This window comes from Podarcis muralis, chromosome 2, assembly GCF_964188315.1.
Source record: "Podarcis muralis chromosome 2, rPodMur119.hap1.1, whole genome shotgun sequence".
Taxonomy (NCBI): Eukaryota; Metazoa; Chordata; class Lepidosauria; order Squamata; family Lacertidae; genus Podarcis; species Podarcis muralis.
In genome coordinates this window covers 19,042,175-19,063,053 of record NC_135656.1, presented here as the reverse complement: position 1 = coordinate 19,063,053, position 20,879 = coordinate 19,042,175, and the positions used below count along the sequence as shown (strand labels likewise).

Genomic DNA, 20,879 nt, shown 5'->3' with positions numbered 1-20,879 from the left:
AATATTCTGTTGGCAGCCGCCCAGAGTGGCTGGGAAAACCCAGCCAGATGGGCAGGGTATAAATATTAAGTTAATATTTTTATTACGTTTTTTATATATGTTGGAAGCTGCTCAGAGTGCTTGGAGCAATCAAGTCAGATGGTGGAGAATAATAATAATATAGGTAAAGGGACCCCTGACCATTAGGTCCAGTCGTGGCCAACTCTGGGGTTGCGGCGCTCATCTCGCTCTATAGGCCAAGGGAGCCGGCGTACAGCTTCCAGATCATGTGGAATGCATGACTAAGCTGCTTCTGGCGAACCAGAGCAGTGCACGAAAACACCGTTTCAAACTGCTAGGTTGGCAGGAGCTGGGACCGAGCAACTGGAGCTCACCCCATCGCAGGGATTCGAACCGCCGACCTTCTGATCGGCAAGTTCTAGGCTCTGTGGTTTAATGCACAGCACCACCTGCATCCCCAATAATAATACAGTGGTACCTCGGGATGCGAACGGGGATCCGTTCCGGAGCCCCGTTCGCATCCCGAACGGAACGCAAGACGCAACAGCGTGTGTGCTTGGGTCGCATTTCACCGCTTACGTGCATGTGCTTGACGTCATTTTGACTGCGCATGCACAAGCGGCGAAACCCGGAAGCGCTCAACCTGAAGCGTATTTATCCCGAGGTATGACTGTATGACCCACTGGACGTGGTTGGCGCTGTGGGTTAAACCACAGAGCCTAGGACTTGCCGATCAGAAGGTCCGCGGTTCGAATCCCCATGACAGGGTGAGCTCCTGTTGCTCGGTCCCTGCTCCTGCCAACCTAGCAGTTCAAAAGCACATCAAAGTGCAAGTAGATAAATAGGTACCGCTCCGGCGGGAAGGTAAACGGCGTTTCCGTGCGCTGCTCTGGTTCGCCAGAAGCAGCTTAGTCATGCTGACCACATGACCTGGAAGCTGTACGCCGCCGGCTCCCTCGGCCAATAAAGCGAGATGAGCGCCGCAACCCCAGAGTCGGTCAGGACTGGACCTAATGGTCAGGGGTCCCTTTACCTTTACCTTATGACTGTATAGGCTGTCCCTATTTCCACCAGAGCAATGTTGGAGGGTACCCTAATGTACGGGTTACACACACGCAGCGGAACTAAATGTTAAACACCCTCCTCTGGGGGAGTCGCGTTCATTTCTGCAGGGCCCCTAAACTGAACCATTCTGAACTTTCTGTATCTTTCTCTCCTCCCTATCTCAGAGTCAGGCAACAAAACAAAGGATCTATTTTCCTTTTCTCCTGCAAAACGTCCTTCTGTGGCGCCTCCCCCTTTTGCGCAGCCCCCCAATCAGGCCAGTGCTACCCATGATGAGCGTCTGTTCCCTCCCACACAACTTTCCTTTAAACCTGTGAAATTGTCTCCGGTCCCTTGATCTTTTCCTCTCTCCCACTTCTTTTTTTTAAACTCCGGCTCAGCAGTTTGTTTACGGTCCCTTGCTTCCCCTTCTTCTCGCGCTGCCGGACAAGTGTCTGCCCAGTGGCATTCCGGGCGAGCGAAGGTAAGCTCCGCGCACGGCTGGCTGGATTTTGTCCCTTTTTTATTCTTATTTTTGTTCCAGATTTTGTATTATTATTATTATTATTTGCTCCAGCTGTTGGTCGCGCTCGAGGGAGGGAGCCGAGCACCAGAAGCGTCGGCGGAGATCTGCCAAGCATTTGCTGAATGGGAGAATATTCATCGCATCGGAGCTTTTGAAAGTGGGTCTATTTCTTTTCCTTCTCTCCCCGCTCCTCGTTTGCGTTTATATTTCGCCTTTTCTGCTTCTTAAAAGCGGGGGAAGTATTAGAGTGGATGGGGAAACCCAGCCAGATGGGCGGGGAATAAATACATAAATAAATTTATTATTATTATTATTATTATTATTATTATTATTATTATTATTATTATTATAGGTACCCTCGCCAACTCCTAATTTCACTTTTCCTGGACTTTATATCAAAATGCCATGCTATGATACTATAAGAGAAAACGACGTTCTTTCTTTCTTATGAAACGATGTGCTTGGGATAAACTTCGATGGTGGTGGAATGTTCAAATGAGAGATAAATTGGGCAGCGAGCACTTTTCTTAATGGCTTGGGGAAAAAGAGACCACCCCCATCCCTTCAGGATTTCTTGGTTTCCTAGTCCTCTTACATTCTCCCCCTTTTGGGCTTCCAGCAGTGCAATCGTCTGCCAGTCTACTCGGAAGCAAGTCCCATTGTGTGCAGCGGGGCTTACTCCCAGGTAAGTATGCATAGGATTGCAAACGTAGGGCGACTTACTGGAGAGTAAGCCGCCATCGAACACAATGGGATTTACTTCTGAGTAGACACACGTGGGACTGGAACTTATGGTTGCTACTGTAATAACTGAATTCGAACCTCGAAAGAGAATTTCCTAAAAGTTAATGCCCTGGGAGAGCTAAGTCTGTGTTTTCAGAACTGGCTTCTCTAGGAGGGAGAGACTGACCAAATGTAAAAACCCTTTCCCTATGAATTCCCATTAGAATCTTACTATTGAACCCAGGTCTCTTGTCGCCTTGAGAAATATATTAAACATTTTGCATTTCTCTATGTTACTGTCCTAACAGTTTAGCAGTTTTCATCCTGCAGCACACACAGGACCAGAGTGGTTTTATTTTATTTCATTTTTTGAGATTAGGGGGAATGGGGGGGGGGCATGAACTTTTACTTTTAATGCTTGTATTGTAGTGTACAACAACACCTCCCAGCAAACCAAGTATGCAGGGCTACGCTCAACAAAAGGATCTGATCCGGTAGACATGTGGCTCAAATCACCTGACATCAAATGATCAAAAAGTGTGTGTGTGTTTTGAGGGGTGGGAGGGGATTGTGGTTGCCAAGAAAGGAGCAAGGGAGATGGCATGGAAACTCTCCTGTACGTTACAATTTTCTTAAAAAGCAGCAGGTCTCTATTTTATTTATTGGTGTGTGTTTTTAAGTGGGTAAGCGGAAAAGCAATTTAACCTCCTTCTCCCTTCCCCATACAAATACTACTGCTCTAATTATAGCATTAAGGCTGCAAGCCCATGCAGACTGTGTCAGGAGTAAGTTTCATGGGTAGGGCTTACTTCTGAGTAAGTTGCCTGAGATCACATTAAAACTGCCGGCAACTGTTACACCCAGCAAGGGTCTTCTTCTTCTTCTTTTTGTTGTTGTTTATTGTTTACTGGATCTTTGTATTTTTAAAGAGGAGCAAGGACACAAGTGGCAATTCACATTCTTTCAAAGGTGCAGAGTGTTGTAGTTATTCATGGAGAGAGATTTACTCTGCATGTGCTCAGTGACTTTCTCAGTGCTTCAAATACCCCCAGGGCTACATCCTAGCCTGAAAACAGTTTCTGGGGTGACCACAGATTTTCTTGATGATGATTTAATGTTCTGTAGCCCCAGGAATGTGTAGGGCACACTATAGGAGACATAAATGCCCAGAGGAATTGCAGTCTAGTTCATACAGTTCTTGCGGAGTATAAGGAGGCATTTGAGAATGTATACTGAAGATTGGTTAGAGGGAATTTTTCAGGTGATGGAGGGACAGGTTAGATGATATTAGGGCAAATCTGAAAGGAGGCTGAGGATAGAACCCACTCCTCACCCTCTCCAGAATATCATAAGGTTAGATCCATTTTTGTGGTCACATTCATCCTGCTAGGATTTCTGTCCGTAAAACTCTGCAGTGATTTAGATATCTGCAAAACTTTCCTGACGGGAGATGACAGTGGGGCAAGATGAATGTCTTATGGACCACCGCAGCCTTCTGAAAAGCCAGCTATTATCTGCCTCTGGCCTTGGATGAAGAAAATAAAGTGGCCATAAGAAGGACTAGATTAGAGAACCCACATGGAGTGTCCTGGCAGAAAGACATAGGAAAACAGTGCTTTTCAGCCTGAAATCTCTCAGAATACAAATTTCTTACTTCATTAGTGGGGCTTTACTTCCAAGTAAATATGCTTAAGGTTGCAGCTGTTGGCTGCAATTGTATTCCTACTTACCTGGAAATAAGACTCGTGGAACTAAACAGCGCTTACAATCTGAGTAGACATGCCTCAAAATGCAGTCGGTGACAATCTTGCATATGTCAAAGCAATATTTATCGTCCTAACTCCCTTTGCGCCTGTTCTGTATTACCTCTGCTGAATCAGTCCCGATGCATAAATCAGTGCTCCATTTATTCCTAGTTGATTACATCTTATAAAATGGGTGAAATTTGAAAGTGCTTACTCCTATGTACTCAATGCTGGTTCTGCTTGGGGTTTTTCATATGGGTCCCATCCAAACTGACAAGGTCTACATCTAGGAACACAGGAAGCTGTTTTATACCAAGTCAGACCATTGGTTCATCTAGCAAAGTTCTGTATACACCAGGGCCCACCAGGGGCCCAAAGCCCCAGCCAGCAGAGCCAATGTTCAGAGACACTGGGATCTGTAGCCTCAGCGCATCTAGAGGACCGGTGGTTTCCCATCTCTGTTCTGTGCTGCCTTGCAGTGGATCTTTGGGATTTCAGACAGGAGATTTTCTCAGCACCACCTAGAGATGACAGTAATGTCTACTGCATTCATAACATGAGATAAGCCTTCCTTTGTCACCGGGTTTCCCAAACTTGGGACTCCAGCTGTTTTTGGACTACAGTTCCCATCATCCCTGACCACTGGTCCTTCTAGCTAGGGATGATGGGAGTTGTAGTCCAAGTGTGGAAAACCCTGATTTGACACAACATCACCTACATCTAGTAAACAAATCTGAACAAAAGCTTGATAAATGGGTTGTCTGGAAGCTCTGCTTTGTCTCCAGCCTCCTCAGACAATTTAAACCTTTTGTCTTTGGGGATTTTCTGTACAGTGGTACCTCAGGTTACAGACGCTTCAGCTTACAGACGCTTCAGGTTACAGACTCCGCTAACCCAGAAATAGTACCTCAGGTTAAGAACTTGCTTCAGGATGAGAAAAGAATTTGCGCAGCGGCATCCTGGCAGCAGTGGGAGGTCCCATTAGCTAAAGTGGTACCTCAGGTTAAGAACAGTTTCAGGTTAAGAACGGACCTCCAGAACGAATTAAGTTCTTAACCTGAGGTACCACTGTACTAGCTAGTGAACTGAGACCGACAGGCTGTGTCTCACATTTTGCCTTGAGGCTGGTCAGTTTCATCTCAGCCTTTATGCTAGCAGAATACAGTTTCCTCATCCCCATGCACTGAAACACCTATCGGCTTGGTTTTAAACAGGGCTGCCCTAGGTCCAGAATTTCACGGACATAGCCGGGATTCGTCCTTCAAAAATGGCGTCTGGGCGGAATTTTCGGAAAGCGGCAAAAACGACAGGGGAAACCCGGGTGTATGGCAGCCCATATTGGAAATAGTGCTTATTTTGTGTCTGGGTTTTCACAGGGAGAAATGGTGTCTGTTACATGCGAATGCCATATTGTCCTATATTGCCTTTGAATTGGTTTTCCCAAGACCTTAGGTGCAGTTGCATGTTACGAAACAAAGAATCATAGAGTTGGAAGGGATGCCCAAGGGTGATTTAGTCCAATCCCCTGCAGGAATCCCTGTAACCTCACTTCTCGCAGGGAGGGAACCGCCAGAAGGCCCTCGGTGCTGGACCTCAGTGTCCAGGCTCAACGATGGGGGTGGAGACGCTCCTTCAGGTATCCATGACAGACGGATACTTTATACGGGATTCTTCACAACATGTTTGCCCTGGGTATAAGAGTGCTTAAATGTCTGGTGTGGGTGTGACCAACGCCTGCTCCCAAGTCATGTGGCTGGCAGTACATGACTAAACCTGAATGGTGCACCATGTGCACAAATGGCTCCTATTGCTAGCAAGGGCATGTAAGTGGCTGCTGGGTGGCATCTTTACAGGCCTGCCACTCCTATGTTTCGGTGGCGCAAGACAGAATATGTGCACACGTGTGCGCCAGCCCAAAATCTCTGCTTGGGAGTCAGATCCTCTCAGTCTAAAAAAAGTGATTGCTGAACTTTCCGTAGGTATTTGAATCATCCCTCGACTTGGCTTGCCTGTGAGGTAGAGGGAGAGTCTTATCCTATAAACCCTGATCGCGATTGAAAATAGATTGTGTCTCATTGACATGCTCCACTCTTTTGCGTTGGTTGGGGCATCATAGCAGGGCTTTGTTTTGTTTGCAGGTTGGGTGAAGGATAACTCTAATCCTAAACACATTTACTTGGAACAAAACAGCACTCCGTGGAGCGGGGATGTCAATGGCAGTGTACCTAATCCTGAACTTGCATTTAGAACTTGTTGTTGTTGTTGTTTAGTCGTTGAGTCGTGTCCGACTCTTCGTGACCCCATGGACCAGAGCACGCCAGACACTCCTGTCTTCCACTGCCTCCCGCAGTTTGGTCAAACTCATGCTGGTAGCTTTGAGAACAATGTCCAACCATCTCGTCCTCTGTCGTTCCCTTCTCCTTGTGCCCTCCATCTTTCCCAACATCAGGGTATTTTCTAGGGAGTCTTCTCTTCTCATGAGGTGGCCAAAGTATTGGAGCCTCAGCTTCAGGATCTGTCCTTCCAGTGAGCACTCAGGGCTGATTTCCTTCAGAATGGATAGGTCTGATCTTCTTGCAGTCCATGGGACTCTCAAGAGTCTCCTCCAGCGCCATGATTCAAAAGCATCAATAGGACAACTTAGTCCAGCATTTCCCATTCTGGCCAGCAGCAAGGCTCTGGGGTGCTATCTGGATTTGTAAAACTGAAAATCTAAGATAGATCTTTTGAATGTGCTCTGTCTTGGAGCTACATACAGTCCCTTCCCCTAAAGGTGTACCTTATCTTCCCTAAATTTCATAGATTTGTCTGGGAAAGGAACTCAGGGCCTCTTAAGCAGCTGCTTCCTCCATTAAAATGAACAGGGTAGACCGGGAGGGTATAGACGATCCAGGTGTGTATCAGGGCTGCCAGGACGAATTGCTGGATCAGAGCGAGGAAACATGACTCAGCAAAATAAAAGAAACACGACCCAGCAGAATAAAGGAGGCCCATTTTGCACTACTATTTCAGTTATTTAAGCTCTGGTTGTTTAATTCAGCTGTGCAGTTTCAAGAACCGCGATGGGAAAGGAAGAACAGATTAATGTTTTCCTCCAATGACCACTGTTAAGGCTGCTCCTTTGGGACGTATCATGTGTGCTAGGAACATGGGGATTTGCTTTACAGTGGTACCTTGGTTCTCAAACTTAATCTGTTCCAGAAGTCCATTCCCAAACCAAAGCGTTCCAAAACCAAGGCACGTTTTCCCATAGAAAGTAATGCAAAATGGATTCATCCGTTTCAGACTTTTAAAAACAACCCCTAAAACAGCAATATAGCATTAATTTTGCTATCTAGCGAGACTATTGATCTATAAAATGAAAGCAATAAACAATGTACTTCAGTCACACAATCAATCAATCAGTAGCTGAACTGGGTTCCACACAGTCACACAAAAAAGAGAGCTGCAAAAACACAAAATAAATAGCAAAAACAGACAGACCTCAGTGTAACACTCAAAATGGAAGCGTAACACTTAAAACGGAGCACATTCAGCTTCCAAAAAAAAGTTCGCAAACCGGAACACTTACTTCCAGGTTTGCAGTGTTTGGGTTCCAAGTTGTTTGAGTACCAAGGCGTTTGAGAACCAAGGTACCACTGTATATCAGAACCACTAGTTCATCAGTCATGTGTACACTGACTGACTGGTGTAGCTGTTCGGGGTTTCAGGCAGGAGTCACTCCCAGCCCTACCTCGAGTTGCCAGGGATCGGGACCTTCTGCCTCCCAAACAGAGGCTCTGCCACTGAGCTACTAACGGTCACGGCGCTGAATGTTGCTCTTCCTCTTAAATATCCCACACCTTTCCAGCTTGCGCCGGCTGCCGTGTTGAAATGGCCCTAACAATCCCTCGCAACCACACATGCGTACCAAAGGAATGTCGAGTAAGCTTAGTAACAAATCTTTTGCTGGTTCAGAAGGTTAACCCGGCTGCCTGGCGGTTTCACAGCTGTTGCTCCTGTTGACAATCGCTTTGGCTCTCTCTTGGCTGAGATGTGTCACGGAAAAGTGTCTGCCCTGAGTTCTGGCTCGTCAAAGCGCAGGTGGCTGAAAAATCTCTTAAACATGTTGCATTTAAACAGGGTCCTCTCCTAAACTGCCACCCAATGGGGCATGGCTTAGGGCTGGGGTGTTTGTTAGGAATGAATATTTTTTCATGATAGTGTGTGTGTGTGTGTGTGTGTGTGTGTGTGTGTGTGTGTGTTTGTATTCTAGACACAACCTGTGGAGGACCCATGCAATCTAACTTTAGTGCTGTGCTTCTTCCAGCACTTCCTCAGAGATTTTTCTGACCAAGGATGGGAAATATCTGTGGCCAAGTCATCCTTGAAACTACCGTATAATAAATTATTTCAACAGGCAACAATGTTTTCAAGCGTTGCTTATCCCATTCTACGATAATTGCATTTCTGTATTAAAACAAGCTCTTGTCCTCTGCAGCAGACCCTCCAACATTTCTGTTCCATAATAGTAATAATAATTTTATTACTTATACCCCGCCCATCTGACTGGGCGGCTTCCAACATATATAAAACCATAATAACACATTAAACAACGTTCCTATACAGGGCTAACTTCGGATGTCTTCTAAAGGTTGTATAATTACTAATCTCCTTGGCTTGTGGATGGCATAGCTCCATACTTGCCAACGTTTCTCCAATGAAAATAGGGATGTCCTAAGGAAAAGCGGAACATTTCAGGATCAAATCAGAAACTGGGACAGCTTCTGTAACTCTGGGATTGTCCCTGGAAAATAGGGACACTTGGTCTTAGAATCACAGAATCATAGAATCATAGAGTTGGAATAGACCACAAGGGCCATCGAATCCAACCCCCTGCCAAGCAGGAAACACCATCAGAGCACCCCTGACATATGGTTGTCAAGCCTCTGCTTAAAGACCTCCAAAGAAGGAGACTCCACCACACTCCTTGGCAGCAAATCCCACTGTCGAACAGCTCTTACTGTCAGGAAGTTCTTCCTAATGTTTTGGTGGAATCTTCTTTCTTGTAGTTTGGATCCATTGCTCCGTGTCCGCTTCTCTGGAGCAGCAGAAAACAACCTTTCTCCCTCCTCTATATGACATCCTTTTATCTGCAGCAACAGACTGCCACATTTATTTTCAGTAACTTAAAAAGAAAATAACCTTGTCAGTGTTATTTCTGCACCTTCCTGCTGCTGCCACTAAATGGGGTATGGATGCGGAAAGAAAATTTTTTTCATAATGGGTTTGTGTTCGCCTCTACATAATTCCATCCTTATTTCAGACAAAGTGGTATATCCGTATATCACAATGTTTAGCTGGTGATACATTGCTATGTTGATAACTAGGTATCTCCCAGTCCTACTCCATTGGTGGGCTTCTTCCTGCACAGGGGGAAATGCAAACCTTTTATTCCAACTACTGCAGGGATGTGTGGTTAGGGAAAGGGCAATCATAGAACTGTAGAGTTGGAAGGGGCCCAACTCCATCTAGTCCAGTCTACTGCAATGCTGGAATCACCCGTTTTCCCTGTTCTCCCAGTGATTGCCTCCAAGCTGTTGCTACTCCCCTCCAAAAATCAGATTTTTGCACAGTGGCGGTGCAATGCTCAGGGAAGTGTGAGTTAGCGCTCGCTTTCAAGCGCCGTCATCATACAAATCGGAGTGAATTCTTATTAAATAGACAGCGTGGCCTCATTGCCCTGAAAACAGATCAGGGTGGACCCTCAATAAACAAGTTTTTTGGAAGCATGCTGTATCTCTTTGTCAGATAAGGCTGCTTGTGGGAAGAATTATTTGGAAAGCTTTATGGTGAGCACTGAGGTCCAGCTCCGAGGGCCTTCTGGCAGTTCCCTCGCTGCGAGAAGCCAAGTTACAGGGAACCAGGCAGAGGGCCTTCTCAGTAGTGGCACCCGCCCTGTGGAATGCCCTCCCATCAGATGTCAAGGAGAAAAACAACCACCAGACTTTATAAATAATATAAATAAATTTTATTTGTATCCCGCTCTCCCCAGCCAAAGCCGGGCTCAGAGCGGCTAGCATCATATAAATAAGACAATATGCATAATACAATATACAATGTGCAAATAAAATAACATTCAACATTCATTAAAACAATATAGAATAATATTAAATATCAGCATTTCAAAATTAAACAGAAATCCACTCAACAGTTACAATAAGTGATTTCTAAACTCCAATCAATAAAACAACAGCAAACCACAGTGCACAACATAATACAATACAAAATGAGAAGCAGAGACTGGCGGGTGGGGCAAGGCAGGTGGAAGAAGGCCTTGCCTGATGGAGTCTCTCCCCTCACTTTTAGAAGACATCTGAAGGCAGCCCTGCTTAGGGAAGCTTTTAGTGTTTAATAGACTATTGTTTTTTAATATTCTGTTGGAATCCGCCCAGAGTAGTTGGGGAAACCCAGCCAGATGGGTGGGGTATAAATAATAAATTATTATTATTATTATTATTATTATTATTATTATTATTATTATTATTAAGGATGGCAATAGAAGGCCGAGCAACATGAACAATGGAACTTGTGGAGCTATAGATGTCTGTTCTGTGAACTTCTAGAGGAAAATGTTCTGTTGAGTTTTGGAAATAGCCTGGAATCAGGGCAATTCCCGTGGGTGGGAGGGAGATCTGGCAATATTTGACGCCAGAGAATTCTTCACAGAGTGGTATTTTATTATGGAAAATCCCTGAACCCCACATTTGAGGAAGGAGAGATCCGAAAGTGTGTGTTTCCTACCCACTGTGAAGCAACAGAACTTTTCTTACATGGAATGCTGTTGAATGGTTCGTATAACTATAGAGTTCCTTTTTTTAATAATTGTTTTTGTTTGATTTAGAAAATGTAAACATACAACAGGAAACAATTCAAAATCCAAATATTGAAATTGCTCTGAATCTCCTGACTTCCCCCTCCCATCCCTTCCATGGGTCCTAATGGTAATATTTACAACTGCGTATCAATACTATCCAAGTTTTATCCTTCCAAATTGTCCATGATTTCCGTCAGTTTACAAGTGTGGTTAAAATCCTGCTAACATTTTAACCTGCTTACAATGTTCTGGTAAATAGAATGTAAACTTTTCCCATTCTTTTTTAAAAATTTTTGTCCTCTTCATTTCTAAGCTTCCCAGTTAATTTTGCCATTTCAGCCTAGTCCATCAACTTGGTTTGCCATTCTTCTTTGGTTGGAGTTATGTCTTCCTTCCATTTCTGGGCTAATAGCAGATGTATGTATGTATGTATGTATGTATGTTGTCGCATACATAAACAGTCTTTTCTGATCCTTTGGCATCTCGGTACCTGTAATAACTAATAAGAAGGCTTCTGGTTTTTAAACAAAAGTTATTTTAAACATTTTTATTTTTCATTTCATTATATATCATCTCCTAGAATTTTTTTATTGCTTTGCACATCCACCACATATGATAAAAGGTACCTTCGTATAACTATATAGTTCTAACATCACATCTTCTTCCTTCCTAGGTCACCTCTCTATCTGGTCCTCTGTCTGGTTTTAAAAAGAAAAGGAAGCCACATAAAATCGGTTTATTTCTGGTGTTTGGGAGAAGAGGTGGTGGTGGGAAACCCAGTGAAGATTTCCATAACATACTCTCAAGTTTATCTCTTGGCTCCTCAAGCCAAGCCGTCATGGACTTCCTATGGATGAGGTAGGTGAATACAGGTGGTGGTGTGTTGGTGGCTTGCTGCTTCTTAATTATGGAAGCAAACAGGAGGATCTCTCTGTTGACAGCTGGGCAACCCTGGTCAAGTCTAGCACTCACTAAGCTGGAGCTACCTAAAGTAATATGCCATCCCCAATAGGTGCTGTGTGCCCCCTTTTCTCCCTCTGCCTGGGTAATTTGTGGAAATAAAAGTTGTCAAAGCAGCAGGAGAAGGGATAGGAAAGCAGGTGTGTGTGCTTTGGAGTCGAAAGACAGAGCTTTACCAAACACTAGCACACAGATTTCCCTGTCCCTTCTCATTTGCAAAGGTGCTCGGGCTGCTTACTTAACTGGGAGTAAGTGCACTGAACTTACGTACAGGTGTAGGGTACAAGATGGGCAAGGTATTATTATTATTATTATTATTATTATTATTATTATTATTATTATTATTACTATTATTACTATTACTATTATTACTATTATTATTGAAATAGGACGTCCCTATTTTTGTTGGAGGGTATGATAAAGCACTGGGACGCGGGTGGTGGCTGTGGGTTAAACCACTGAGCCTAGGGCTTGCTGCTCAGAAGGTCGGTGGTTCGAATCCCCGCGATGGGGTGAGCTCCCGTTGCTCAGTCCCTGCTCCTGCCAACCTAGCAGTTTGAAAGCACGCCAAAGTGCAAGGAGATAAATAGGTACCGCTCTGGCGGGAAGGTAAACGGCGTTTCCATGTGCTGCTCTGGTTCGCCAGAAGCGGCTTAGTCATGCTGGCCACATGACCCGGAAGCTGTATGCCGGCTCCCTCGGCCAGTAAAGTGAGATGAGCGCCGCAACCCCAGAGTCAGTCATGACTGGACCTAATGGTCAGGGGTCCCTTTACCTTTACCTATGATAAAGCACTACTGGGTCACTGCCACCAGAATTATATGTGGAATCCCAAAGCAATTCTGTTCTGAGATGCCTCTAGCCTCCTGAGCTGTAACTCTGGAAAGATACGCAGGAATCTATAGGTCTAGCTAAGCCCACACAGCCTTTAAAGCTTCATAGACTTGTGGCACCTATGGCAACTTGGAAGCCACAATTTGGGCATCCCTACCATAATTGCCACAATTTGGGCATCCCTACCATAAAACAATTTCCAAGAGATGTATCTATTGAAGAATCAGATGGGCAACCTCTAGGTGCCCTTTATATGTTGCATCCATGCCTGGATAGCTCCAATAGTAGTAGTAGTAGTAGTAGTAGTAGTAGTAGTAGTAGTAGTAATAATAATAATAATAATAATAATAATAATTAATATATATATATATATAAGCTAATCCAAAAAGAAACACCCCCCAAAAACCAAGACACAGAAGAAAACAATGGCATGGCCCTCCTTCCTTATATCAAGGGCACTACAGATAAAATTAGCAAAATCCTCCATAAACACAATATCAAAACAGCCTTTTGCGCCAACCAAAAGATAGCCAATATCCTCAGAAACCCCAAGGATAAAATCCAGTTGGAAAACCAAGGGGTCTATGAAATACCCTGCAAAGTCTGCCCAGCCACGTACATCGGACAAACAAACAGACGAATAAATGCACGTATCGCAGAACACAAGAATGCCGTCAAAAAAGAAGAAAAAACTTCCTCTCTTTTCCAACACATGAAAGAAACAGGACACGAAATTAATTTTGCAGATTCCAAATTGCTCTCTAACATGGAACATCACCACAAGAGAATAATCATGGAAGCCATCGAGATAGAGAAACACCCTCACAACATGAACAAGCGTGACGACACATCCCGCTTGCCAGACATCTGGAAATTAGCCCTCCCCACAAAAACTGACACCAGATCCAGAGGCACACAGAACGCCATCACCAATCAACCACACCAGACCCAAACCCAGACCCTCTCCACAGATAAATTACAGACACCATCCAGTAGCCAAACCATGATGGCACCTCCGGATGCTGCACCCCCCTGCAATCCCTACACAGATCTGGCTGGCACAGGCCACAAAACCACAGCTCGCCCCTATACACGAAGCCAAGCCAGAGCACAACTACAGCCATCTTCTCAGAAAAACTCTTCACAAAGTTCAAGAGGTCAAGACACAAAGGCTTTAGCAACTAATCCACACCTAATGACCCACCTAAGTGGTACTCAGGATATCACTCAAGAAATCACTCAAGATATCCCTCAAGCAACTAAGGAACAAAAGAAGAAAAGGCACACTAGCCTGGGAACTTCCTCTCGGCCCAGAACATTGGAGGCTATACACCACACCCCTCAACAGTATTTATAGGAACTCAAACACTGAGATCCTGCTCTGTTCCAGTAACAAGAAGCCGAAAGCACCAGCCTGAAGATGACGAGTGAGACCTCGTCGAAACGTCGCCTAGACACCCCAACTTTTACACGGGAAGACACCCGAGGACACCAAAACCTGCATACCTATACCCGTGAAAATCTACGAAAGCATATATATATATATATATATATATATATATATATATAAAATATTATTTATTCCCCACCCATCTGGCTGGGTTTCCCCAGCCACTCTGGGCGGCTCTCAACAGAACACTAAAAAGAGAAAACTTCCCTAAACAGGGCTGCCTTCAGATGTCTTCTAAAAGTCAGGTTGTTGTTTATTTCCTTGACATCTGATGGGAGGGCATTCCACAGGGCGGGCGCCAGTACCAAGAAGGCCCTCTGCTTGGTTCCCTGTAACTTCCCTTCTCGCAGTGAGGGAAACACCAGAAGGCCCTCCGAGCTGGACCTCAGTGTCCAGGCTGGATGATGGAGACGCTCCTTCAGGTATACTGGGCCGAGGCTGTTTAGGGCTTTAAAGGTCAACTTGGAAGTGTACTGGGAGTCGATGTAGGTCTTTAAGGACTTGTGTTATGTGGTCTCGGCGGCCGCTCCCAGTCCAGCTGCCGCATTCTGGATTAGCTGTAGTTTCCCAATCACCTTCAAAGGTAGCCCACATGGAGCACATTGTAGTAGTTGAGCATCCCCTTTCAAGTGCATTTCCTACATTCTTTCCTATGCCAAGGAAGCGCCTCCCCCCCTTTTTTGCGTGGTCTCTCATCCCTCAGCACTGCTGTCGTAGAACCATAGAATTGTAGATCTGGAATGCAGGAATATTTACCTCAATAGGGGACTCAAACCCACAACCCTAAAATCAAGAATCTCATGCTCTGCTGACTGAACTGTCCCATGTTCAAGAACTGTAATGTTATAGCTGAATGATGGGGAATGCTGCTTTCATGGCACTGCTATAAAGTGTGAGCTAGTTGATACAATGAGGCGGCTGCAGGCCTGAGTCTCATATAGCATCATTCCTGGTGATTCCTTTCCATCATGGATGGATAAGTGATAGAAAACCTTTGGGTTTGGGGTTTATTTTTGCTGGGAACCATCTTTCCCTACAAAGGGTGCCTGCCCAGTGTTCTTCTTTACAGAGCACAGTCCTCTGCTTGAAGGCATCCTCTATTTAAAGGGCTGCTGTGTCCAGTTCAAGTCCATTTTAAAGACAAATCACCTTAAAAAGGAAGGATGGGGCTCTTGAATTTGCCCATCGAAAGCTAGCAGCTGGACAACAGACTTGGTGATCATGTTGCTTTAAGAGCAGCAATCCATTCTCCAAAAAGAGGTGTGTGTACTAGGCATAAAAGGGCAAAGGAACTACATGGCATATGAACCCAAATTGTCCAAAATAGAATTGGAACATCCTTCTGTGCTAACAAAAGTCTTAGTTAGATTCCCTCTGTTGCATGCTAAATCTACATGGCACATAGCTTGTGGTGATCACCTGCAACAATACACTTTGCAGCACACTCACTGTGATGAAGAAACTTGTCAGGGTGCAATAAGGTCTGTTTTACCATGACTTTAGTCGTCTTCAATTAACCCAATTGAAAATTTGTTCTGATTGTGGAATGGCTGAGAGGGTTAGATATCTGTTGTGAACCTCGAAACTAGCTGGGAATTTTCTTGAAAGAAGCATGCAATAATTTCAAGAACAATGCCACATTTTTTTCTACCCCCCCCCCCAAGTTTAAAAAAACAACAACATTTTTTTTACACACACACACGTTTACATTAAATCATAGTCCATATCAGTACCTTTGTGGGGTTCCCTGAACCCCCAGACTTCCCCCTACCCCTCCCTTGGCTTCCAAAATTTATCTTCCTTTTTTTACTGCATCTAATTACATTTATCTAAATTATTACACTTCCATTTAATCCTTTGCCATTTTAAATTACAAGTGCTATATCAGTCCTGCTAACATTTCTATAAAGTTATGCCATTCTTTGTTGAATTTATTATCCTCTTGGTGCCTGGTCTTTCTAGTCAGCCTTGCCATTTCTGCATAGTCCATCATCTTCATTATCCATTCTTCTTTTGATGGGGTTCTTTCTTTTTTCCATCACTGAGCAAATAGCATTCTTGTCGCTGTCATCGCATAGATAAACAGTACTTTTTTATCCTTTGGTAATTCTTCTCCTAGGGGACACGGGTGGCGCTGTGGGTTAAACCACAGAGCCTAGGGCTTGCTGATCAGGAGGTCGGCGGTTCGAATCCTCACGACGGGGTGAGCTCCCGTTGCGCTGCCCCAGCTCCTGCCAACCTAGAAGTTTGAAAGCACGTCAAAGTGCAAGTAGATAAATAGGTACTGCTCTGGCAGGAAGGTAAACGGCATTTCCATGCGCTGCTCTGGTTCGCCAGAAGCGGCTTAGTCATGCTGGCCACATGACCCGGAAGCTGTACGCTGGCTCCCTTGGCCAGTAAAGCGAGATGAGCGCCGCAACCCCAGAGTCGTCCACGACTTGACCTGGTGGTCAGGGGTCCCTTTAATTCTTCTCCTGTTATACCTAATAAGAAGGCCTCTGGTTTTTTAACAAAAGTTATTTTAAACATTTTTTCCCCAGTTCATTTTAAATCATTTCCAAGAAGGCCTTTGCTATTTTACAAGTCCACCATGTGCCACATTTTTAACAAGAAGAAAGAAACTCTCTCAAAAACTAATATTGGTCAGATCACCGCTCCTTCTCTAATCCCACGCAGCAACGCAGAAAGGCAAGATTTTTCATCAAGGATGGTGTGTTTTTTCTCATGAAGTCCACTTTTAAGTGGAAACAAAATGGCCTTAAAAGGTTTTTTCTGAGAACAAGTTAAAATGGAAGTGAACAGAGAAGCAGCTGCAACAAGCGCCACAGTCACTCTGTGACTCACCATCAAAGAATCTGAAATCAGAATTAATATTTGCAGAAAATGAGCTTGTGTGGGGGGTTTTGTGTGTGTGTGTGTGTGTGTGTGTGTGTGTGTGTGTGTGTGCAAGGAATGCTTGATAAGCAGTTAAGCAAGCTTGAATGCTGCTGGGCCCTAGGAAATTGCAAATGAATCTTTGGTCTTGCTTATTTGGCAACTATTCCTGACCAGCGAGCGATATCTGATGATTTAGGCAGTGATGGCAGTTTATTATGCAACAGGCTTTATTATGCAAAAGGCTGATGAGAAATGTGAGTGTGCAAAAAAGGTTGTGAAGTATATATAGGCTTCATTTTAAAAATGCATCTATATTGGATGTGTTATTGTGTAAAAAAAACCACCTCCCTGTGTTTCATAGCTATGCTCTTCATATATAGAAGCCATAAGGGTTTTAGTTTCATTCATTTAAACGATAAAGTAGACTGCATTTTAAAATTGCCTCTGAGTGTTAAAACTGTTGATTGCTGAGATATATGTGTCTAAGAAATGTGAATGTATCTATCGCTCTAAGGACAAATTTAGGTAACTTCTGCTTATCAGTTTTGAAGCAAAAATAAGGCATTGGTTTCTATAGACCTGAGGTGGAGCAGATATATATGTTCATAAATTAAGAGAAAGAGAAATTTTAAAAATCAGGATAACTGTCAAGGAACTATGAACCTCCAGACTTGGGCTGTGTATATATTTTACTCTGGGTCCAGTGGGACACCCACAGTGTTTGAAGCTGTGGACACAGGATGTTAGCCACAATCTGTATTTATCCTGTGGTTTCTTGAGAAATATTGCTGTTTGATCAAACCAGCCCTCAAATCAAACCAGCTTCGATTTGATACAAATAAGTAAGCTGTGGTTAAGCTGAGGTCTATAGTAATTGGGTGGAGACATCCAACCCAATGTTTTATGTTTTATCAACATAAAAGTGCAACTCGAAACACAACTTCTCTGCATTTCTGTTGAATTAAAGGTAGCAAAACTGAATTGAACCAATGTCCAGACTTTCAAAAACATTACTTGCAGAAACATATCGTTCTAGATCAGGCATAGGCAAACTTGGCCCTCCAGATGTTTTGGGACTACAACTCCTATCATATCTAGCTAACAGGACCAGTGGTCAGCGATGATAGGAGTGGTAGTCCTAAAACATCTGGAGGGCCAAGTTTGCCTATGCCTGTTCTAGATGAATTAAAACATAATATTTATAGTCACATGCTCATCCAAGCATGGGCTTACAAGTCTCTTCATCTAGCTTCTAAACAACCGTGTTTTCCTTCCTTTCTAGAGCTCAGCACTCAGTCTTCTGTATCTCAGTTAGGCCATGCCTTGCAGCTCCTGTGAGAGATTTCTTCTTTTACTTTCTCCTGCAGTTTTGCTCTCTTTCTTTCAAGCTGAGAAGAAGCACTCCAACACACTATGCAACTTAGCAGTGTTCACAGTGGAGTCTAAAACACTTGCTTCACATAAAATGGAGTCTCTCCTTCACGAGATGGTCTCATGTGACCAATGTTAGCCAATCCCATGAGGACTACTAGAGAACTCTCTAGAATTCAGTTGCCAACAAAATTTGAGCACATAGTAATGCATGGAAGCACTTACAATTTCAGTGAATTAAATGACCGTACTTCACCATTTCAAGTTGCTAATGTGTGCATAGCCTTTGTGGTTGGCGGTTGAGCCTACAGAGAGAAGAAATTCCAAAGTTTCACCCCGTTGTCTGGGTGAATCATTCTAAAAGCCACCCTCAAACACTCACCAATTCTAATGCTTCCCCCCCCCCTTTCCACAGCTGAAACGTTTTCAACAGCACCCGGTCTATCTCCAGCCGCGCAAAATCCAGCCAGAAGTTGCAAGATGACCGACGAGCCAATCAAAGAGATCTTGGGAGGTTCCAAATGTCCTCAGTGTGCAACGCTGGAAAAGTGCAACAACAATGACTGCAGGGTGACAGCCGTGCCTCTGGTGAGCGAGTGCCGGCTGACAGCCGCCACGGGGGGAGCCGAACTCTCCTGCTACCGCTGCACGATCCCGTTTGGGGTGGTGATCCTCATCGCCGGGGTGGTGGTCACAGCTGTGGCGTACAGCTTCAATTCCCATGGATCCATCATCTCCGTGCTTGGGCTGGTCATACTGTCCTCCGGACTCCTTTTGCTGGCGTTGAGCGCGTTGTGCTGGAAAATCCGACAGAAGAGCAAGAAGACAAAGAGGCGAGAAAGCCAGACGACTCTAGTGGCAAATCAGAGGAGCCTGTTTGCTTAGAACAGAACAAAACTGCAAGCGAATAGGGATGGGGGGAGAGGTGGATCGCGGAACGGACGAGCCTATTTATTTACAGTTGGGCTGCAGGATTTTATTAATGGCTGAATCGGATTTATTAAAAATAGGAGCTAAAACACGCTTAACAGCTCAGGAGTCCTTGGTATCTGTTTAATCGCAAGCCTGCTTCAAGATGCACTAGGTTTGGTGTTTTGCGTTGGGTTTTTGTCCTCCTCCTCTTCTCTTTCAGCTGACTTCTGTCTTTCAGTTACCCAACTTGCATCGCAACGGTCAAATGTTATTGTTTTCATTCTTTGAGGGGTGGGAGGGAGTTGCTCTCCATTTTGTAGTGCAATTGTGGCCAAGCACCCAAGTAAGAAGGCTCAGATGGAAAAACGTAGTCTGGTCAAAGTTAGCAGCAGGAAGCTGGTAATGCATGTCTGAAAAACTGACAGAAGCCAGGTAACCCACAATGGCCGGTTCTCTGTTTTGTGGTAGAATTAACATGTTTCATGTGTCTGCATGTGAAGAGAAGCCTGGTTTGATTATCCTTTCCTGAGAAGGACTGTCTTAAAAACTTGGGACAAGGTGTACAGACAGTTTTATTTATTCATTATTAAATTTATAGCCTGCCCTTCCTCCAGAGGCTATTTAACCTGTCAGTGTTGATCTGCCATAAATTTGGAAGGGACCATAGCTGCATCTTATGTGGAGTTGACAGGGAAAGGGTCAAATGCCCCCCTCAACAGCTGCCTCTATGCTTCAAAATCCACTAGAAAAACTAGCTATCATTCCTTTGTTCCGGGAATTCCTGTGCATTGCAAATCCGGGGTAGGGAACCTGCGTGGACCTCCAGATGTTACAAGACTCCAAATCCCATCAGCCCCAGACAGCATGACCAATGTTGAGGGATGATGGGAGTTGTAGCCTCAAAGCAGCTGCAGGTAGTTAAGTCCCCCAGCTCTGGTGTTTCTTCTGGATTAAATAAAAAAGTTGCACAGCATGCCATGTTAAATTCATGTTTGTTTGCTTTGACTGTTGGAAATCGTCCTCCTTGCTGTCGCTCAGGAAAGCAGCCTTGACAAGCTACTTTCCTCTTTCCAAGGTAAGGAGAACTCTCCCTGCTCCAAAAAGACACCCTAGGTAACAGCAACAGACCTGCCAAGTGTCCCTAATTTTCCAGGGACAGTCACAGATCTAGAGAAGCTGTCCTGGTTTTTCATTTGATCCTGGAACATCCCGCTTTTCCTTAGGACAGACACCCTTATTTTCATCAGAGAAATGATGGAGGGTATGGAATAGGACGTCCCCAGGGTTGGTTGGTTTGCTTCTCCAGCCGGAAATCAGTTCCGGCACCTCTCAGGTGGGCGCCATTGCCATTATATAAGAGAACAAGGGAGGCGTTCACAGTGAGTTCCGGCACCTCTTTTTCTAGAAAAATAGCACTGGACCGTCCCCATTTTCATTGGAGATATTTTGGAGGGGATGGAAGAGGATGTCCCTCTTTTCATCGGAGAAATGTTGCAGGGTATGTAGCAAATATTTGGACAGTGGTACCTCGGGTTAGATACGCTTCAGGTTACATACGCTTCAGGTTACAGACTCCACTAA

At 44.5% G+C, this 20,879-nt stretch overlaps 1 protein-coding gene across 3 annotated transcripts; it reads left to right on the top strand.

The window, feature by feature from the left end:
• The first annotated feature begins 1,370 nt into the window (after positions 1–1,370).
• TMEM100 (transmembrane protein 100) lies at positions 1,371–20,283 on the top strand. 3 transcript variants are annotated; one of them, XM_077923958.1, is made up of 5 exons: positions 1,371–1,528; positions 1,622–1,727; positions 1,923–2,255; positions 11,568–11,752; positions 18,802–20,283. In XM_077923958.1, the coding sequence occupies exon 5, from the start codon at positions 18,867–18,869 to the stop codon at positions 19,269–19,271; it is 405 nt and encodes a 134-aa protein (XP_077780084.1). In that variant the 5' UTR covers positions 1,371–1,528; positions 1,622–1,727; positions 1,923–2,255; positions 11,568–11,752; positions 18,802–18,866; the 3' UTR covers positions 19,272–20,283. The 3 variants fall into 3 exon arrangements, with proteins under 3 accessions (XP_077780084.1, XP_028567121.1, XP_077780086.1); XM_028711288.2 differs by lacking the exon at positions 1,923–2,255; XM_077923960.1 differs by lacking the exons at positions 1,622–1,727; positions 1,923–2,255 and having other exon boundaries at positions 1,400–1,528.
• Positions 20,284–20,879: the final 596 nt, after the last annotated feature.

Bases quoted from the DNA above. Each gene is read 5' to 3' on its own strand.
- TMEM100 (XM_028711288.2), top strand. From the start codon at position 18,867: ATGACCGACGAGCCAATCAAAGAGATCTTGGGAGGTTCCAAATGTCCT.